The sequence below is a fragment of the Erigeron canadensis genome, chromosome 5, assembly GCF_010389155.1.
Source record: "Erigeron canadensis isolate Cc75 chromosome 5, C_canadensis_v1, whole genome shotgun sequence".
NCBI lineage: Eukaryota > Viridiplantae > Streptophyta > Magnoliopsida > Asterales > Asteraceae > Erigeron > Erigeron canadensis.
In genome coordinates this window covers 40,155,225-40,171,068 of record NC_057765.1, presented here as the reverse complement: position 1 = coordinate 40,171,068, position 15,844 = coordinate 40,155,225, and the positions used below count along the sequence as shown (strand labels likewise).

General features: G+C 33.8%; 1 protein-coding gene and 1 pseudogene across 1 annotated transcript; one reads left to right on the top strand and one right to left on the bottom strand.

Moving 5' to 3' along the window:
• The first annotated feature begins 3,254 nt into the window (after positions 1–3,254).
• On the top strand, positions 3,255–6,822 carry LOC122602019 (annotated as a pseudogene).
• Positions 6,823–7,101: 279 nt separating this feature from the next.
• LOC122601802 (protein HAPLESS 2) lies at positions 7,102–15,652 on the bottom strand (the record flags this gene model as incomplete). Its single annotated transcript, XM_043774536.1, has 19 exons — positions 7,102–7,556; positions 7,645–7,745; positions 7,846–7,958; positions 8,058–8,146; positions 8,226–8,319; positions 8,426–8,458; positions 8,680–8,797; positions 8,911–9,011; positions 9,108–9,188; positions 9,323–9,517; positions 9,604–9,738; positions 9,881–9,959; positions 10,304–10,364; positions 10,445–10,502; positions 10,572–10,611; positions 10,708–10,796; positions 10,899–11,039; positions 11,152–11,269; positions 15,603–15,652. Coding segments are annotated over 19 exons (2,151 nt in total), but the record flags the coding sequence as incomplete, so codon positions are not given.
• Between the last annotated feature and the right edge of the window lie 192 nt (positions 15,653–15,844).

The window sequence follows — 15,844 nt, the reverse complement described above, 5'->3', positions numbered from 1 at the left end:
AATGATGATCTCAATAACCCTGAAGGTTTTAGAGACAGTCTCATCACCCTAGTTCTTCTTGCCGTGAAGACCAATAGGTTTTCAGGAATCCGCCGTAATCGAGCTATGCTTCACCCCTACCAAGTGACTATGATCTAAGTTATTGCGGATGGTTACGAGGTTAGGTAACATATGAAAAACGACAACGCACATGTCACGGGGCTGTTAGCCAAACAAGAGAACCATTTTGGGGACATAAGGGAGTTGCGACCATGATGCTAATCATCGACCTAAATCTCAAATGTGTTGGAATTCAAGAGCCCTTGGGTTGCTATTTGAAGCTAGATATCAACATGTAAAACAAATGGAAAATATAGGGCATTGTGATCTAGTAGCCGCTGTCAAACTTGTAGCAGAAAACTTGTATGAGATACATAGGCTTGATACAAATGGTCAAGAAGAACTCAAAAAGAACATTGAATTGCTTATCATGCTCGTTGCGGAATCAGTCCACAATGAGTGGGTTGAAGACATTTTTGAGGCAGTCTTGAATGATGGGAAAACGATTGAAGACATGGAGGCCGATTGTGCCACACCTTTTTTCTGCCAGTGGAATATACTTTGGTATTTTACACGCCTCTACAACTATTTTGTGTACAATATACTTTGGTATATTAATACATTGTGTGATGTGTAAGGTTACGCTAAAATGTTGTAATAGGCTAACATATAGTTATTATTCTGAAAGGTTGAGAAAGGACGTCCAAGACTTTGACTATAGCTGGAATGACTACACGAAAAAAGTCTAAGAATTATCCGTATGATCGCAGTGGTCGTCATGCTCGTTCTCTTCATCCTCCTCGCTATCGGTTCCGGCTTAAGCAATTTAGGGGTCTTAAGCGAGATCATTTTTTGGGTCCTTATTCATTAGTATATATATAGGCTTACTCTCTATAAGATCAATAGACCACCATACATCATTGCATCTACTTACAACACCTTCAACTCATTGAAATATTAAGTAATTAGTTCACTGATTATGTAATTTTAAATGACATAGAGAGAGCAAGACATAATGAAGGATATCAGCATACCTTTTATAAATTCGAATGCCATAATCATGGTAAAGACTCTTCGATTTTTGGGCAATGTACTTAGGTTTTCAAGTAAAGTATGCTTGGAACCCTTGGAGCGATTTATCTTCACATGGGTAAAAGGAAACAGTTGTTTTCTAGGTGCCTTAACAGTAATCATATCTATATTATATTACGTTTTAAATAAAATGTCCATAATACCTAACCTAATATATTAAAATTTGGGGGCCCTAATAATTAAGGGGCCTTAAACATGTGCCTAACCCAAAACTAATGTTGAGCCGACCTTGCTCGCTATCATCCATATCGCCGTGGTCGTCCTCGTTCTCCTCGTCCTATTATCATCGTCATCATTCATATCCTCATGATCATCCTGGTTATCATCGTTAAGGTTCTCCTTTGTGATTAATGTGGTTTTGCTATTTGATAGATTGTCTTGGAACTCCATCATTTGCTTTGGTAGACAGGGTTCTAGAAAAAACCCAATGCCCTTTGGGGAAAATAGATACAGTTAAGTGATTTTGTGATTCTTTTGTTATTCAATTCCTGTTGGGATGTTGCTAGTTTATATATGTTTTTAAGCTATTTTTGAAAGATATTTTATTATTTGTGATATTAGGATACATTAAGAAATACTTGAAAGACGGATTTGCGAAATTAAATTGGTTTTTGTTAACTCATGTTTAATTTGTACGGTAGAAAAAGAGACACTTGTCAATGTCACAAGTGAAAAGAACCATCAAACGCTTTCTAAAGATGGGTCCTCGCAAAGGATAATTGTAATTTGGTTTTCTTAGTTTAGTGAAACTTACTTTTGTTAGTAGTCTTATGTTGATTTTAATCTATTAGCCTGTTTTATGAAGAGGGCTGTTTTTTGCGATGTTTGTATGCTGATATGTGTTGTATTTACTCTTGTTTTTACCCTTAATTTGCTGCAATTTTTACTGTTATAGTACGTTGTATTTACTCCTATTGAGAGTGTTGTTTTGTTGTTTTACAAATTATTTTACTGTTGTTTGTAAGCTACTTTTAGGTGGTTAAATTGTTGTTTTTAGTGCTATTAGTTCAAAGATATTTTGCGGAAGACTTGGGATGAACTATTTTGATGTTATCATGAGTTCTTTTTAAGATAAATTTGTTTTGCCCCCACCATTTTTTTTACCCGACCCAAACCCCTCTTCTCGATGCTTTTCACATTTTCACATATGAAGTATACCTTGTTATTGCAGTTCACAATTCTCTTTTGAGCTTATAATTCAAATACAGAGATAAGGGGTGTTCCTCCCTATTATCTTTAGAGTCTTGTATGACATGTGAAATATATTTTTGTGTTACTGTGTGTAGAAAGGCTTGTTAATAATGAAATATAGGATAAGACGAGGCTAGCATCCCTTTATGCCATAATTCTAACAATCACCAAGGTCTATACAGACTCATAATCAGTGGTAACAATGTCAAAAATGGCATCCTACTTACAAATTCAAATTTGTAACATACTTACACTTATAACTTTATTGGACGAAAGTTTTGGTCGGAAAGATACAAATGAGAAATTTGAGAAATAATGTAGATCCATATCAAGATCAAAAGTCATTATATAAGTAGTTTGCTGATTTACAACTATTATCCATCATAACATATTCACTAATATGTTAATTTCAAAACATCTCTAGATTTTGTAGTGATAACATAAACATATGTTAAAACTCATATTTGTTTAAACAGACGGACGTCTCTCAAGAAACAATGTCTCTACGTGTGGGTAGGAGTTATCTTACATTTCAATACCACACGTATATATATTCTAGATGCAAGATCTAATTAGAATATGAGTAAGATAAAAAATTAATTTGAGAGTGAAAATGAAAGTGATAGTTCGATAATTGATACAAAAGATAGATCATGGTTTAGATTTTGTCAAGTTTTGATGCAAATTTTAGCTTTATCTGTGAGTTTTTTAATACCAAGTAGTTGTAGATTACTCGACCACCAGAGTGTTAGATGTCGATGTTTTGTTTTTCAATATTTCCATGCATCGTCAGTTATAGTGTGCTGGCAAGTTGCATGGTCATTTAAATTTAAATAGAGGTGATCATCAGTCCCATTCTACCTTCTTTTAAGTCTATTGATTTCTTAATCCCGAATACTATAACTTTTAGCTTTACATCCAACGTGCCACCAATGTGGTCTGCTGGCTTATGCATTGCAGCTTTGGTGCTTGTAAGCACACCCATTGGATTTACAGATGGAACAATCCTAAATGCAATGGAACTCTTCCTCCAGGTTCCATGGGTTGGCCATTACTCGGTGAAACTCTACACTTCTTCGCCCCAAATCCAACTTGGGATACTCCTCCTTTCATCAAGAACAGGATAGAAAGGTAAATCATTTGTGCTTGAAGAGGTGGCAAAATGATTGGGTTGGATAATGGGTCAAAACTGAATCTTATAGACTTATAGTATGGAATGAAATAAGTCAGAGATAGTGAAAATGTAAAAAAAAATTTTGTCAATCAATATGTTTACTACGATGAAAAGCTACTTAAAGTAAGAATCTTTTTATTTTAACAAAATAATCTTGGCATGTTTGGCTCATTTCCAATATACAACTTTTTGAATCAATCCATACTCTTTTGACATGTTAGAGTGTTTATCGAAGTGTTTGAAGTCATGAGAATTTGAGATTCATTTGAATATGCTAGATATGGATCTATATTCCGAACTAGTTTGTTTGGGTTGCAAGTTGTAATGTCAACTGATTTGCAACTTAACTAAATGCTTTTTCAACAAGAGGACCAATTGACCGAGAGTTGGTACCCAAGGAGCGTGACAAAGATATTTGGGAGCCAAAATATCAGTTCCGTGCATGGGAACACGCACAAGTATCTCAAGAACATGATACTAACTATAGTCGGTCCGGAAAACCTTAAGAAAATTTTTACAGAAGTAGAAAGTGTAGCAACGAGAAACATGGAGGCATGGGCTAGCAAAGATACAGTGGAATTGAAGACTACAGTTGCAGATGTAAGTAACTTTTTTCAATTAGCACTAACCACCTTATTTTTGATACTATTATGGTGTTTTAATCAGATGATATTTGAGTTCATGGGCAAGAAACTGATAAGTTATGATTCAAAGAAGTCGTCTGAGAATCTAAGGGAGAGTTTTGATGCTTTTATACATGGAATTATTTCATTTCCTTTGGATATTCCAGGAACTGCTCACCATAAGTGTCTACAGGTACACATATGATTTCATAATCAGAAATAGCAGCTTCAACCCATTTGGATAGTTTTTTCACGAATCGGTAAAACTAGATACTTACAGAACTAGTCAAATATGAATGGGTCGAAGTTGCCCAATTTGTATCAAGAATACAAAAAAATCTCGTAAATACTTTAGGATAAATTGCCTAAATAACAAGCTACTTTATCTAATGTTCTGTTTAGAAATTCTACTTTTTTTGTATTTCGGGGACATCAAAAGTTGGGTTTCGATTCCCTTTTGGGCATTGCGACCAAATTTAATTATAAAAATAACTATACTTTCCTACGTGGCAGTTTAAATTTTGACTGGATTGATGACATGGATCTTTATGCTTACATGGCACATACTTACCTGGCAAAAAAGCATTTTCCTAAAAATACAAATCAACTGGGTTGGATCAGTGGTTGGAGCTCATGCCTCTGGAAACAGAGGTCATGGGTTCGATCCTCATGCCCAGCAAGGCTGGAGGTCCTTTTCTACCTATGGTAGGACCTGGAAGCAGCCTCTCTACCTTTGGTAGGGGTAAGGCTGTCTACATGTCAACCTCCCCCATACACCGTCGAAGACGGTATTGGGACCTAAAACCCGTGGAAGACGGCATTGGGAGTTACTTACTTTACTATATTTATTTGAGTTTTTCAAACATGTGCCCACAAGACACATGTTTAGAAGCATTAGACGAGCTCGTCTAAAGATACAGTGGAAAAAGAAGATTGTGACTGTAATAATATAGTTTTTGTTAACATATTGACACGTAAAGTAAGTATGGAGTTAAAAAATGAAAAGACAAAAAAGAAGTTTTTTCGTGTTTGCCCAAAAGAAAAACTGATTTGACCCAAGTTGTGACCCATTACCCGACCTAGGCATACCCATCACCTCTAATGGGCTCTGAGAGAAGCCAAGACATCATTTTTTATTCTAAATTTAATCAGGGAAGAAAGAAAGTATTGATGATGCTCAAGAAGATGCTAGAGGATAGACGCGCTAAGCCAAATAAGGTCAAAAATGATTTCTTTGATTATGTGCTCGAAGAACTCAAGCAAGATGATACATTCCTTACAGAACCAATTGCTTTGGACTTCATGTTCGCATTACTCTATGCCAACTTTGAAACAACCTCCCAAGCCATAATAGTAGCTATCAAGCTTCTAACAGATAACCCTCGGGCATTAAAGGAACTAACGGTATGTATAGAATGTAAAAATTTGATTATGTTTCACTCAGTTAACAATCAACATGCTTGTTGGAGTATCTAATATAGGAAGAACATGAGAAACTCCTAAGAAAGCGGAAAACCACAGAGTCTGGACTTACATGGGAAGAATATAAGTCGATGACATTCACGTTCCAGGTGTGTTGATTACCTTTAGTCTTACATTAGTTATCAAACCAGAGGTGGAAAATGGATAGGTTGAGTAACAGGTTAAAATGGGTGGTGGTTGGTTAGGTTGACCCACGAATACTCATTGGCTGTTACAAAAATTACATGTGCTAATTGTGTGTATTCTTTTAGAAAGACCAGTTCAAGATGTATACCATGAGAAAAATAAAAAACTTTTACCGTGGTATATTTCAGCCCGTTCGACCCAATTTACAAGTTCTGTTGTTAGTTTATTTATTTTACCCTGATATGAACCAACTTGACATCACAGATTATAAATGAAACTCTAAGGCTAGCAAATATAGTTCCAATATTATTCAGAAAGGCACTAACAGAGATCAAATTCAAAGGTATATATCTACCAATGGTAAATTTCTACACAATAGTAAAACTCAAAGGTGTACCGTCATATGACAATTGGCTTGATTCAGACTACACTATTCCATCTGGTTGGGTGATAATGGTATGCCCTCCGGCTGTCCATTTAGACCCCATCAACTATAAGGATCCACTCAACTTCGATCCATGGCGATGGGAGGTATGTAAGTTCTTATTCTCACTACAGTTATATAATTAAAACATCATAAACATTTGTCGGGTCTTGAAATAACCCAAATTTCTGAATTGCAATCAGGGGAGGGATTTTAAAGGTGCTTCAAGGACTTTCATGGCTTTTGGAAGTGGACTTAGGTTTTGTGTTGGAGCAGAGTTTTCTAGACTTCAGATGGCAGTCTTTCTCCATTGCCTAGTTACCAAATATCGGTAATATAAGTCATAAGTTATATTAGTATAAGAGATAGGAAAAGACGACTAAAACTAACTTTCCTTTACTATTTTCAGGTGGAAACTAGTGAAAGGAGGTGAAATTGTACGAAATCCGTGTCTACAGTTTCAGAATGGGTTTCATGTTCAGTTCTCTGGTAAAGATAAGGAAAACCAAAAACAAGCATCTGATCCAGCTAATTATCGTAAAGAGAAATGAAGAAAAAATCATTCTCTTTCACATATGATCCGTATCTTAGCTTTACAGTCCCAAGTTTCATGTCAGCTTTTGTTTTAATAAAGAGATAAGGAGAGCTCCTCCATACTATTTCTGTGATTGCAAGCGTTGTTAGCTTTAAGTTGTTTAAATAAATCGATTGTAGTTTCTTGTATGTAGGTTACTCACATGTTTTCATGTATTTATATATAACGGCGTACTTTGTCAGTAATATATGTATAAGATAATATAAGATTGGGATTCCTTTATCACACTCATGGTTGTCCATAAGCTAATAGCAAATAATACTAATGCCCGAAATAAAGGTTGAGGATTTAAATTAGGATCCGGTGAAGCTTCCTGATTATATAGTCCTAAAAAGATGATATTAGACTCATTCCTCTATAACTTTCTCTTGGAATGCAGATGCTTATGGCGTTTGTCTTCTGATGTAGCATGCCCGTGCTTGTTCACAGTTCTATCACCATGTTTAGAAAACTTCACTAGTTCCATATTTCCTCTTTCCTTTCTCTGCCTCCTTTCACCGACATTATCATCATCATCATCATCATCCCCTGCACCCAAATAAAGTGGATGTTTGATGATACTTGAAGCCTTTATTCGCTCATGTTTGTGTTTGTCCTTCTTAACGTTGTGTCGATGCTCCTGATGATCATCTTTTTGATTTGTATGATGACCATCAGTATGATGTTTTGGTTTCTTCTTATGATGGACATGTATGGCATGTTTTCTCAAGTGTTGGATTTTCCGCTCATCATCCCAAAAATGATCTTCCCACCAATCATAAAAGGGATCAAAAAGTCCGTTTTCATGTAGAAGCCAAACCAGGACAATCACTGAAAATTAAAAGATCGCAGATGTCATTTCCTAAGCCCACAAATTGATTTTCTATAAAATATAAAAGTGAAGTTAGTACAAGATTACCTGTAGGAAAGATTGCCAAAAATAGACCAAACATCAGCATCCAGCTCATACAAATATAATGTACGTGGCAATTGAAGTCAAAGAACCCGGAGCATTTCTTTCTGCAGCCAGAATTAGACTTCATTAAGCTTAAATTGAATAGCCAAAGCAAACTCCTAATGACATCTATATTCGTGTAAATTCGACATATAACACACTAACCTGCAAGATTTTCCGGTGATGAAGTCAACCATACCCTCCCAAAGCATATGCCACCAATCCTCAATAGAGTCAAAGAAGCCTTTTACTTCATTTTTTGGTGGTTCAAATACAGTCTGAAAGAAAAATCAAAGATATATGTAGATTAGTGAAACTATATAAACTAAACCAAGGGTTCTTTTAACCCATTCTATACTAACTCGTGTTTACTGTACCTGGGTTCCATTGTCAATAACCGTGGCTGTTGTTGTAAACTGACACTCTGCTCTATCAACTTCATGAAAGTCAGAATCTTTCAATATAGCTGCCATGACAAGTTTTTATTTGCAACAAGTTTACATGATACATTTATAAACAAACTAATACTGTATAATCTTCCATACCGAAACACACATATTTGGCAGCTTGATCATTTGTTGGGTACAATTTAAAATGGCGGGACGCAACTACATTTGGCCTCATAATGAAAAATTGTTCCTGCAAGGAAGTATTCAATATTGTTATAACTCGTCTTTAAAACTTCCATATCATGTTATAAATTACTATATCTACTCAGATGATATATAGTCCATTCCACATATACCTCCATCTGACTGACACCTCCCGAGCAATCAAACTGCAAAAAGTAAAAGTCTAATCAATCCATAAAAATTTAAAATCACAGGCAGATAAATTTGACTAATGATACAAGTATATGAAATGAAAGTGTTACATAATATACTGGCATGATATATACACAGAATAACACAGAAAAAATCTTTCAAGATAAAACAGGACCGAGGACTCCAATTAAATTGCATGAAAACAGTTAAGAAATATAACGTTCGGTCAAACTACCGTTAAGCTGTACGAAGCTTCCACTTCACCAGTGTTGTTAGCTGTGATTGTGGCAGTCCCATACTGAGTAAGGGCTTCAAAAGTAGGTATTGTGACACTTACGATGTTCCCAGGACTCCTGCAACCGAACATAATGTATGAATATGTCTTTTTATAGAGTATAATCTCCTAGCACTCTTTCAATGATAAAATTATCAGAATTAGTGTGAACCTCGAGAACTTTGGACCAACCTTTGATAGACATATTCGATATCATCAGCACTCAGTTCTATTAAAACATTTGAATTTATAACTTCAGTGATTCCTATAGAAAAGGAAAGGCTTCCTGCATTCTGCATACAAAGATTAGTGACACAAAAAAAAATAAAGGAAGAGAAAGAGCGAAAAGAAATGTGTGACAGTGAAATTTAAAAGTATTGGAACCTAACTGGATGCTCATTGATTCTTTCATATTTTCCTTGCACAGTAAAAAGAGGCATCTGCTTTCTATTGATCCTATTCTGATCGGACTGTCAGATTTAAGTTTAAGATGAACAAATTAGAATAGTTATCCAATGATCGGACAATCATATGAATCAATATTACTAACTACTGAAATAGTTATCCAATGTGGTGAAGATTATTATTATATGTATTTACTAGCCTCCCAGAAGTTCCACAACTGATTATGGAGACAGCTTCCAAATGGTGCAGAACAGAAATTTGGCTGCCTATTAAAAGCTTCATAGCTGACACCGATTTTATCACATTCAAGGCCATCTAACGTGAACCTGATCCGCTCAAGCAGCATCCACATAGAATAATTCCTTCCCAGATCTTGTGGTTGACCTGGGTTGCCCTTCAGAAGCATAAAAAAAAGAAGAAGAAGAAACATTAGGCCGTAAAAAGTGAGTTTACCAAGATGCATAGGATGCAGCAAAGTACCTGTCTAGGAACAGCAAGAAAGAAGTTTTCGAAAGAAGGTACATCAGAGTATCCAGCATAGTCCCCAATTAGGTTCACTCTAAGAAAGTTATCAGATGACGCAGCAGTTCGATTATTAGGCCCAATAACAACTTCCTGCTTGGACAATACCACAGATTGAAAAGTGAACAAAAAGTTCTTTTCCAGTTCTGTTCAAGGCTAATAGAGTTTAAGAATATGTTGATAAACATATCAAAGTTAAGTCCGAATCAAGTTGAAGAATGATGGAAAAACTTACAGAGACTTTCGTTCCTTTTTTGACTTGTATCCTTATGCTGAACCCAACTGTGTGCTGGCCAATTCCAAAAACGTGGAACCTGGGTAGATATAACGGACTAATTTTAGATTTGTAACAAAATGCAAGGTGTTAAAATCAGAAGATATACATTAACCAAATTATGTGAAATCCATTGTGTCTAAAGGATGGTAACATTTTATTAAATTTGGAAACACCAATTCATAAATGCTAACTATATATGTATGTACATGTGCCTCATCAAGTCCCAAAATCTTTCAATAAAAAGAATGCCATGGAACTTCATACGATCACTTATCAATATTTTCTTTGTTGAATGGTTTCAATGAATATAAGAAACAGCAAACAAAAATGCTTGTTTTGAAGATGAAAAAAAGCTACTGAAAGGGATGAAAAAGTACATACCAATCACCTGGGAAACGGACGCAGTGTGCAGTGTTCGCCTTTCCTTTCCTCACCTTGTTAACTGATTTCAACAAAGTGAACTATCATAAAAGGAAACTCTAAATGCATAGTTGAAAATGGTACCAAATTCGCACGACTTACAAAAATTCCCACACGATGAAGGCACTCGACGCCACTTCCCACAAGGACAACAAGTTGGCTGTACGTACAATGACATGGACACGTCATCATAAATGATATTTGTGAAGGTAAGCAGAGTACTAATTACCTGAGTATGCTCAATAATACGTCCTTGATTATCGCGCAAACTATAGAGCACACACAAACAAAACTGTACTTTAGTTCAAGATAACTATACTTTAAATCTATATAATATATAGCATAATGATATATTGTAATCTTGCCTCTCACACTGCTGGACAACATTAGCACCTGCACTTGAGGAACATTTTCGCGTCTTAAAAAACAACTCTTGAGGTCTGTACGCGACATCCTGCGATCAGATTATAAACAAAAACATAAGAAAAAATAAAATTCCAGTGTTATTAAATGATTATTAACAAAAGAAAAAAGATTAATTCGTTATATATCTAACCCGAATATAAGTCAATTGATACTGTGCGTATGCGGCGGATTTGGTGATAGTAATAGTTGGAGGATCACGGAGCGTTTTCATGTTATCAGTCGTATTTTCAACCTCGTCGATTTGGGCAGTAATTGATGCTTCTCCACCAGTCTAAGTAAAAAGAATAAAACAAAACAGAACGAAAAAATGATATATATATAGATAAATACAAAAAGTGAAAATTAACTTTTTAATATATAAATATTGATGATCTAGGACTTACTGCTTCACTAGGAACAGCCATATCGACGACGATTTTTTGAGTACAGTTGAGAGGGTCTTTGTTGTTACCCGACACCTTTTCGCATTTCTCGAGCTTTGATTTTGAAAGGAGTTGAACGCTTGAGACATTGACGATTTTACAAAACAGAGTGAGAGTGATAATAACATTGAATATGAGAGGTTTCATTGTGTGTGTGTGTTTGTTTTTAGTGTGTGTAGTTTTTTAATTTAAGAAGAAAAATATATAAGTTAAAAAGTGATGATTCTGGCGGGAAATAACTGCTAATGGATTTGAATACAAGAAGCCTTGGTTGTACATTATGCAACATAAATTGTACCTTATAAGAAATAATTGTTTGACAGTTGCGGTTTCGAAATGGTCACAAGAACTGATTATTTGTAATGGCAATTAATTTGCAACGTTTATTAATTTTCTATTTTTAGTATTTAAGAAAAACATATATACACACATATGTATATCACACATACCTGAAATCCTTTTCCGGCGAGCAATTTTGAGATCTGAAACATTGCCCGGTGATTCCGATGAGGTGTGGCGGTGGTCAGGCGGTTGTGGTGATTTCGGTGAGGTGTGGCGGTGGTGGTGATCGAGATCTGAACAAGGGAGAGAGTGAGAGGGAGAAGGAGTCCCAAAAATCTGAGATAGAACACACATTCTTGATTACTTGGTGGTTCCGGTGAGGTGTGATGGTGGTCAGGCGGTGGTGGCGATCTGAATAGAGCAGGAAGGAGTGAGAGGGAGAAGAAAAGGGGAGCCTCCAAGGTGTGAATTTTCTTCTTTCATAAATTTTGTTATTGTCCTAATACTTTAAAAGAGATTAGAGATTTAGAGGATGATCCAAGAAAAGCTTAGGTGTCAATTAAGTAGTCTGTTCCATAGTTGCTGACTCGTAAATCTCGACTCGATTTCAAATCTGATTTCTCATCTGGTGGCTCGAAACGTGACTCGAATCGTAGCAGTCAGGATATTTGAAAATGCATATTTTTATAATTATGTGCAAGTATTTATTGTAGACATATTGTAATGTATAAATATATTAAGCTAAAAATAGAAATACTATTAAAATCAAATTAAATTTAAAAGCATATAAAAAAGTTATGTAAAAAATAAATTAAAAAAAATAGAAAAAATTTAAAAATTGTTATGTGACTCGTGACTCGACTCGTGACTCAGACATGACTCGGACCGACTCGCACCACAAAACACGAGTCATGTTACGAGTCTGGAGTAAAGCGAGTTTTTCCATCGAGTCGTCTCGTTTTCCCTTTGTTTTGACTCGACTCGTGACTCGTACGAGTTTAACAACTATGATCTGTCCACATAGGAAATATGGGTTTGTTGATGATGTAATTAAGTTGGATTTTGTATTTATTAAGTTAAACTTATATTTAAGTAGAGGGATAGCTAATATGCTGTTAACAGCATTTAGCTAGATGATGTTGCCCTCACATTCAGGGGGGGGATGATTATTATTTTTATCATGTGATAAACAGGGAGGGATGTTTGTGAGAGGAAAATGATTACTATTAACAGCATAGTATATTATCCCTTAAGTAAAAGCTTTCTTCATAAGATTCTTTTTAACTGTTTTTTTTTTATTTGTAATTTTGGGCTTTGTAAGCTTTCATAGGAAGATATTATTACTTTCTTTTTCCATACATTCATACATTTTTTTAAAAATTGAAATACAACTTCTTATGTGTTTTTAATCTAACAAGGTAAAATTCATTTCAAAAGAACTATTCATTGTTTTTAATATTTATTTTGATCATTGAAAAAATTTTGACAAAATTTTTTGTAAGTTTTTCTATTGGCTTCTTCATCTTATTCTTAGTCATTCATCTTCATGTAAATCTTTCCCTTTTTCTTTTTAGATAATCCGAAAATCTGAAACTGTGTTATCTATTCATCTTCTAGATCTGCTTCTTCATCTTTATCTTGCTCCTTCATCTTATTTTTAGTCATCCATCTTCATGTAAATCTTTCTCTTTTCTCTTTTGATAATCATAACTAAACACCAAAAGAAAATTCTAAATGCATAGTTGAAATTGGTACCAAATTCGCACGACTTACAAAAATTCCCACACGATGAAGGCACCCGACGCCACTTTCCACAAGGACAACATGTTGGCTATACAATGAAGAAAAGTACAATGACATGGACACGTCATTAAAAATGATATTTGTGAAGGTAAGCAGAGTACTAATTACCTGAGTATGCTCAATAATACGTCCTTGATTATCGCGCAAACTATAGAGCACACACAAACAAAACTTTACTTGAGTTCGAGATAATTATACTTCACATCTATATAATATATAGCATAATGATATATACATATATAGGGGTGGGTTATTTTAGGACCACCTCTTATTTTAAGACCAATTAAGACCACATCATAATCATCATCACCGACCACCACCATCATGATCATCTCCGACCAAAAACATGGTCCTCCGGCTCCGGCGACCACCGCCGTCGGCGAAAAATCATGTGTAAGTTAACTTAAAAATGATTTTCTAGTGGTCCCCGTCACCGGAAAATCATGGTGGTGATCGGAGATGGTCATGGTGGTGTGTAAGTTACAAAAAACACATGTCCTAAAATAAGTGGTCCTAAAATAACTTGCACCTATATATATATATATAAGCACACGGTGAGAACCTGATTAAAATAAGCACACGGTGAGAACACTTAAAAATTATATTTTGATGCATTAAAACTCCATAAAACCAAGATCATGTATAACTAATTATCACTATTTAAGTGTTTAACAACACATTGGCCTGTCAAAATCAAGAAAATCATGTTTTTTGTTTTGTGCATCCATTTTGGATGCATATTCTTCAAAATGATGCATCCAACCAAAAAGTGTTTCTTTCGATTTTGACGGATCAATGTGTTGTTAAACACTTAAATAATAATAATTAGTTATGCACTATGTTAATTTTGTGGACTTTTAATGCATCAAAACTAGGTGGTCATTTGATCTAAGATCAAGTAGTTGCATTATATATTGTCATTGCGAAAAAAACAAACATTATATTGAGAGGTTTGTATTTTATTATATTTTCGTAAAGTATCGTGCAAGGAAGGAGCTTGATTTTCATTATAGTTTGTGTAGGATTTGGTTTGAGCGTTTATTGTGTTTTCATATATGAAAGGAGTTGGCATATTGTTATTTTTCTTTTTTAGTGGTAATCCAAATCAATACTATATGTTGGTGGACAAATTTTTAATGTTTTTATTTTTAATGTGATTTTGTTTTTATACCTAATTTAGTCACATGTTTAAAAATTTAATTTAAAAAAATTGAAAGTTGTGATTGGTTAATTGGGTTTTGATCACTGTTTTTTAGTATATATTAAGAGTAGATTTTTGACTCGTGTCACATACACGAGTTTTACAAACATTATTAATATAAGAATTAGTATATGAAACAAAAAAATACTTATACATTAAATATAAAAATATACTTAAAAAGAATTGAGATATTTAATTTAAATGTAAATACTGAATGATAAATCATATTAAGGTTCTTGGGGTTTTCAATAATTTTGTTTGTTGTGATTTTATTTGTAGATTTCAGTTTAGATAAGAAGAACTATATCCTAGATATAATTTGATTTTGATTACTAATAATAATAATGATTATCCTAATTATAATCTGATTACAATTACTAATAATAACAATAGTAGAATTAAATTGATTACAGTTAATAATATAAAATAAATTTTGATATAAATATGTACGTTCCTAACTTTTAGCTATATTTTGTTATTAGATAGAAATTATGCAATAACGTATTCATTATTTTTAAATTGGGTTAAAAAGTGTAATTTGATGATGAAAAATCAAAAAGTGTAAATTAATTTAGACATGTGTTGATTTAATTAATTTCAACAACAATGATTATCTACAATTACTAATAACAATAATATTACAATTAAAATAAATTTTGACATAAATATGTAATGTCCTTAACTTTTAGCTATATTATTAGATAGAAGTTATGCAATAAAGTATTAATTGTTTTTAAATTGGGCTAAAAAGAGTAAATTAGTGATGAAAAATCAAAAAGTGTCAACTAATTTAGACATGTGTTGATTTAGTTAATTTCAACAACAATGATTATCTTAATTATAGTCCGATTACAATTACTAATAACAACAATATTACAATTAAATTGATTACATTTATTAATATAAAATAAAATATTGATATAAATATGTAACGTCCCTAACTTTTAACTATATTTTGTTATTAGATAAACATTATACAATAAAGTATTAATTATTTTAAATTGGGTTGAAAGTGTAAATTGATGATGGAAAATCAAAAAGTGTAAATTAATTTAGACGTGTGTTGATTTAATTAATTTTGAGAAATCGAGAGCTGTGATTGGTCAATTGATGTTAGGTCAGTTGCCTTATAGTATATATTAAGATAAGATTAAGATTAAGATAAGATAAGATTAAGATTGCTTTTTTATTTTTGGAAATTAAGCAATTTTTTTCAGTATTCCCATAATACCCCTTACACCCTACTTAAACATAAACCCTTATATATATACATCCTATTTTCCTCATTCATTCTAATTATTACACGCTCTCCTCGACCTTTTATCACTCTCCGTCGCCGCCCTCCTTCTCCATCACTGCCCTCGATCT